At 46.0% G+C, this 5468-nt stretch overlaps 1 protein-coding gene across 6 annotated transcripts; it reads right to left on the reverse strand.

Annotated features, from left to right (window-relative positions):
* Nucleotides 1–229: 229 nt before the first annotated feature.
* Nucleotides 230–3295, reverse strand: LOC123070198 (TATA-box-binding protein 1-like). Of its 6 annotated transcripts, none has more exons than XR_006433535.1 (5): nt 2863–3295; nt 2356–2466; nt 2160–2208; nt 1263–1347; nt 230–459 (listed from the first exon to the last, which is right to left on the reverse strand). XR_006433535.1 is itself a non-coding variant. In XM_044493267.1 (4 exons), exons 1-4 carry the CDS (start codon nt 2948–2950, stop codon nt 447–449), a joined length of 261 nt encoding a protein of 86 aa, XP_044349202.1. In that variant the 5' UTR covers nt 2951–3294; the 3' UTR covers nt 230–446. The 6 variants fall into 6 exon arrangements, 1 of the variants encoding a protein (XP_044349202.1); XR_006433531.1 differs by having other exon boundaries at nt 2160–2203; nt 2863–3291; XR_006433534.1 differs by having other exon boundaries at nt 230–1347; nt 2863–3293.
* Between the last annotated feature and the right edge of the window lie 2173 nt (nt 3296–5468).

Below are 5468 nucleotides of genomic sequence, written 5' to 3' on the forward strand. Positions count from 1 at the left end.
TCTACAACGTATATGGATGCGTTGGTAAACGCATGAATAAGCGTTGTAAGATAGCAACATATAGAATTAGATCCTAACAACACATCACATGTGTTGGTGACTACCCTGTCCAAAACGATTATTGCAATGCCTAGAAAGTTTGCTACATTGCATGAATAATTCATGGTATTATATATATCACCATCCATAGATATAAGGTGAATGTCGATGGTGCATAGGAGACACGATATAATAATAATAAATGCCTCATATATTAAATTAACTTGGTTGTATTACAAAGAACACAATACAAAGATTACACCGAACAACTCAACCATTCTGAAACATACTGTTTGAAAGTGGAAACATTGACCATGAAAATGGCATTATAAAACATAATGTGAAACTATCTAGTAGCATCCCCATCCGTGAGCTTGCAATCAACATCCGACCCATGCATCAACAATTTATCTTGGCAATCTACAACAACAAAGAAATGAGATCTAACAAGGTGGTAAAACTGAGAGGAGGAGCATACAAAAAGTTCAAGGCAATATGGTAATTAATCTTGCGGTATGACAAATAATTTTGATTTTTTAGTGATTGCATCAACTTATCAGATTCTGCTAATGTAGCATTAACTTGCAATACCAAGCTTTTAACACCGTCAACTTTAGCTTTATATTCTTGGTCGATACTTTGGAATGTAACAAGAGCAACATTCTTGTATAGATTTTTAGTCTGAAATAGCAATCTACTCTGTTGAGAAAAACTTCATTAGGCATCATCTCACATTTCAATACTAAAATGCATAGCTAATTGATATCAAGTAAATTAACGTGACTGGTCAGCAATGTAGCATGAGTGAAAACATATAGTTGGATATGTCCTAGCTCAAAATCCAGACTAGTTAGATCTACAGGAATGACATCTATAGATATAAATAGTTATTTTAGCTTAAAGTAAACCAACTCAGTTCATTCCACTATTAATTTTCACCATGTTAATAGAAACAGAGGTTTTTAATAGGAAGTAGGGAACATAAGGCAAGCATACAGTAGTTGATGAATTGTTTTACCTAATCTAACCGCACAGAGTCTTGTCTCACAGAAGATGTATGGCCATTTTCAGATGCAAGAAAAGTGTTCTCTTGTGAAAACTAGGTGGGAAAAAAAGAGAAGCATATGCTAGATAATAAAAAATATTCAAGGAATGATATTACAAATTAAAAAATCCCTTTGAACTAGTGAAGAAACAATATATAACGACAATTAGAAAAATACCTCATCGCAAATTCAACTGGCACTGTGATTTTCTAGATTTTAGCACCCAGAATAACGATTTGGAATCATATCTGGTTTCTGTAACCTGCAGATTCGGCATACATATTGGAATTGGTAATCTACGTTTGGTTTTGCCCACAGAATCAAACTCTTTATTCTATTTTTTCAAAAAAACTCTCCCGTGACCTTGATTTTGTTAGGGAAAAACTCTACATGACCTGGTTCCACAACTATGACCTGCTAAATGACCAAAATAACCTAAACCTACTCTGACTGAGCATCTAAAATGACTCGGACTCGAACACCCTTTTCCTAAAGTGGTAAGGCACACTAACTCCAATACGTACTAGTACAGCATATCGGCAGCTAGCTATGCAAACTCCGTCCTATACGGACTAGGACTCACCTATAAGCACACACATGCTTACAAGTTACAACATGCAAAACGGGCATGCTGGAAAACTAACTGATGAACCTAGACTAAAGTCCTGTTCGGATTCCCTCCCCTCCACAACTCCGCTCCCGGAGCTGGAGGAGCGGCAGTTCAAAATCGGGGAGTGGGGAAGGAGGCGCTCCACAGATCCTCAGATTTCACGGAGCGGGAGGATTACCGAACAGCCCCTAACTAAATACAAAATCCATTAGCTAGTTAAACCAACATGTACTCCTAATCTAAATATTATTCTAACACAATTTTGAAGACCACAACATTTCATGCAGACTAAATAGTGTCAGCGTACTTGTATATACCAACATTTGTTAAACATGATTCACTTTCTTAATTCACTTGTTTACCGAGAAAATAGAAACTTGTAACAATTCCATACAAATAAACTGAGCAAACAAGGTAATCCAAAATGTGTTATAACCTAAAATGCAAGTGATAAGAAGCACTACCTAAAATGTAGTTGTGAAGCCAAGCTTTTGGGCAACTCTGCATACTGCACTAACAAATAAGTAGATAGGAAATGTTATATTGCAATTCAGAAAAGGCTGGAAATAGGACAAATGAACATTTTCTGCCTGCGTGCTCAAACATTCAATGTTCCTAAGCATATTTAACAAAAACAATAATATGACCATTCGGTTTTACCTTCCTGACAGTAAGCTTGAGAGTGTTCTTCACTCTTTCCTTCTGTGCATGCCATCTTTCCTGAAGCAAATATCACTGATGTCGTTTCCGGCTCCTTTATCCTCATAATAACTGCAGCAAAACGCTGTCAAAGAACAGAGATGATGGAGTCTTGAATTCATCATAGGTTCAATGCATGTTTTAGGTTCAAAAACAAAAGGGGAAAAGCATTAGTAGCTGGTTGTATTCTCTGCATCACAGGCATGTAAGGCAAAAAAAAATCAGATCCAGCCTGTAGTCCAGATTAACTGTCAACACAATATTCCTGAGTCGTCATGCAAAAAAAGACCAGATCTCAATACTTTGAACTGAGGTAAGGAAACGAAAAACATCTAGATCTAGTAGTTGGAAACGCCCACTAGCTGTATCATCTGTTTCCGGCAAAGAATCAACCATGGCAGTATGGCACGATGGCCATGGCACAAAACGCACATGAGAGGGTAAGAGCAGATCCAAGGAGTGCCTTACTGAATCGTCGGTGTCGGATCAGAGTAGAGGTAGCCGAGGTGGAGCAGCACCTTCGTGCCCGAGCTGGTAACAGCGCGTGAGGATACATGGGGTAGTGAGACTAAAAACAGAGGAGGCGCTGGATCCGCTACGGCGACCCGTGGTGCCTAGGGTTGCTGCGGGGGCTCGTCCAGGGGCATGAAGGACATGGACACGGTGGAAGATGGGAGGTGAGCACCGAGAGCGCGCTGGGCCGGCGAGCAGCGGTCACCGGAGCTATCCGGAATCAGATGTGGCGGCGACAACCCAGTGGCCATGGAGGAATTGGGGAGGGAGAGACGATGTGTATAGAAAAACGAAATAGTAGTGTGTTTCCTTTTTCTACGGTACATTTGTGTGGAGGTGGCTACAGGGAGGTTAGCGCTTTTTTTCTGCGAACGGGGAGGTTATACATCCAAGTGGGAAAAGTGGGAGGTTTGTTTAAACAAACAACACATCTTATCATTTCGTTGGTACATATATGTTGCTAGAGGAGGGTTCTTGTTGTAGTGATCTGCGTGGATGTACTCCCGGTCGCGCTCGTCGCTGGCCGTAGGGCCGATGGTGAATGGGGCAGGCGCGGGGACCCTCTGTGAGGGTGATGCGGGCTCTACTTTGACGCCTCCGCGGCGGCGGCCCGAGGACGAGCCAGCCTTGTGGTCGTGCGCCCCCTTGCGGCCGGTGTTCCACCACACCATGGTTGTCGGTGGCCGGCGAGCTCGAGGAAGGGGAAGGAAGAGCTAGGGTTTGGGTTTGGGTGTCGGGTTTCGAGGAGGCCGCGGCGGCTGGAGTGGGAGCGTGGACTGCGACCGGTCCACGGCTTCCCATTTAAGAAGGATGCCTACCACGCCCCTGGGCGGATGACAGGTGGGGCCGACCGCGCGTGCGCATTTATGTTGGGTGGTGGGAGGTAGGTGACCGCCTGCCACGCGGCCCCGATGCGGACGAGCGGCGCGTCCGTTTGTTGTCCTCCTGGACCCAAATCGGGCGCATGTTTGCGCTCGAAAAGGGTCGGGCCGAACACAAAAGGGACAAGATGGGTCCATGGTGTCGTGCGCTGGGCCGTGGGGTCTGTCCGTTTTGCCCCGAACGGACGGGGCTGGACGGGATGGGGTCGCGCGCTGGAGTTGGCCTTAGAATCGTCAGATCCCGATCGAACGCGTGACGATTACTCGCGCATCATGGCATTTTTTCTACCGGTTTACTACATGACAATTTTTGCTTTAGAGCATGATAAATCCTTACAAACAACATAATTGGTTTATCAGTTTTCGCATGATAAATTCCGGAATTGGATCGCCGCTCTACTATCATCTTCCTCTTCGCACGTTCTCCTCAATGGGCTTCCGGGCCCCCCGATCAAGCACGGCCGCGGGTTTCGTCAAGGGGACCCAATTTCACCTCTACTGTTTGTCCTCGCAATTGACCCCCTTCAACATATCCTCGACATCGCAACTCACAAGGGCATCATCCATAGGATCCGCGGCCGCGGCGTCATGATGATAACCTCCCTATGCGGACGACGCGGCCATCTTCATGGCCCCAATCAAGCAGGACATTGATAACCTCTCAGTCATCCTAAGGGGTTTCGGCGAGGTGACAGGACTCTGCACCAACTTCCGCAAGAGCTCGGTTGTGCCCATTCGATGCAAGCACATTCCTCTGGAGCATATTCTGAGTAGCATTCCGACGACCCGCGCCGCTTTCCCAATCAAATATTTGGGCCTCCCGCTCTCAGTTCGACAACTTCGGAAGGTCGACTTCCAGTATCTTGAAGACAAGGCGGCCGGAAAATTAGTAACTTGGGAGGGACAAAGCATCACAACTATTGGGCGCACTACCCTTGTCAGATCGGTCATCACCTCTCAAGCGGTCTTCTCCATCATATCTCTCATTGTGCCACAGGGCACACTTCATAATATCAACAAGATTGAGAGGGCCTTCCTCTGGTCAGGGTCGGACAAGACGACCGGGGCAAAATGTAAGGTCAATTGGGACATGGTCTGCAGGCCTACGATCTATGGAGGCCTGGGCATCCTCAACACCGACAAGTTTGCTCGGGCCTTGCGACTAAGGTGGCCATGGTACGAATGGAAGGAGCCTACCAAGCTTTGGGTTGGCTTGGGCAACCCGTGCACCGAGGAAGATGTGGATTTCTTCTATGCCTCCACCACAATCATCGTTGGCAATGGTGCAAAAACACCGTTCTGGGACTCCCCGTGGCTGCTTGGTCGCAAGCCTAAGGATATTGCCCCTCTTATTTTTCAAGCCTCAAAAAGGAAGAGATCGACGCTTCGTCAGGCCCTTCGAGGGAACGCTTGGATGACCCACATCAAGCATGACACTATTGTCTCCGTCGCACACATCCGGGAACTTTTCTCGCTTTGGGCTCTTGTGCATGACTTCCATCTTGACGATCACGTTGAGGACGACATTGTTTGGAAACATGCTGATGATGGGCAGTACTCGGCGGCCACAGCATATAAGCCGCAATTCCTTGGCGTGACGCACTCGCCCATTCACCACATGGTTTGGAGAGCTTGGGCCCCCCCTAAGGTTAAATTCTTCGCCTGGTTGACCTTGCAAGA

The sequence above is a fragment of the Triticum aestivum genome, chromosome 3B (assembly GCF_018294505.1).
Source record: "Triticum aestivum cultivar Chinese Spring chromosome 3B, IWGSC CS RefSeq v2.1, whole genome shotgun sequence".
NCBI classification, from domain to species: domain Eukaryota; kingdom Viridiplantae; phylum Streptophyta; class Magnoliopsida; order Poales; family Poaceae; genus Triticum; species Triticum aestivum.

Bases quoted from the DNA above. Each gene is read 5' to 3' on its own strand.
- LOC123070198 (XM_044493267.1), bottom strand. From the start codon at position 2,950: ATGTATCCTCACGCGCTGTTACCAGCTCGGGCACGAAGGTGCTGCTCC. The intron at 2,467-2,862 runs GTAAGGCACTCC...GTTTTGCTGCAG, and splicing joins GATCCGACACCGACGATTCA to TTATTATGAGGATAAAGGAG. The intron at 2,209-2,355 runs GTAAAACCGAAT...CTTATTTGTTAG, and splicing joins TCAAGCTTACTGTCAGGAAG to TGCAGTATGCAGAGTTGCCC.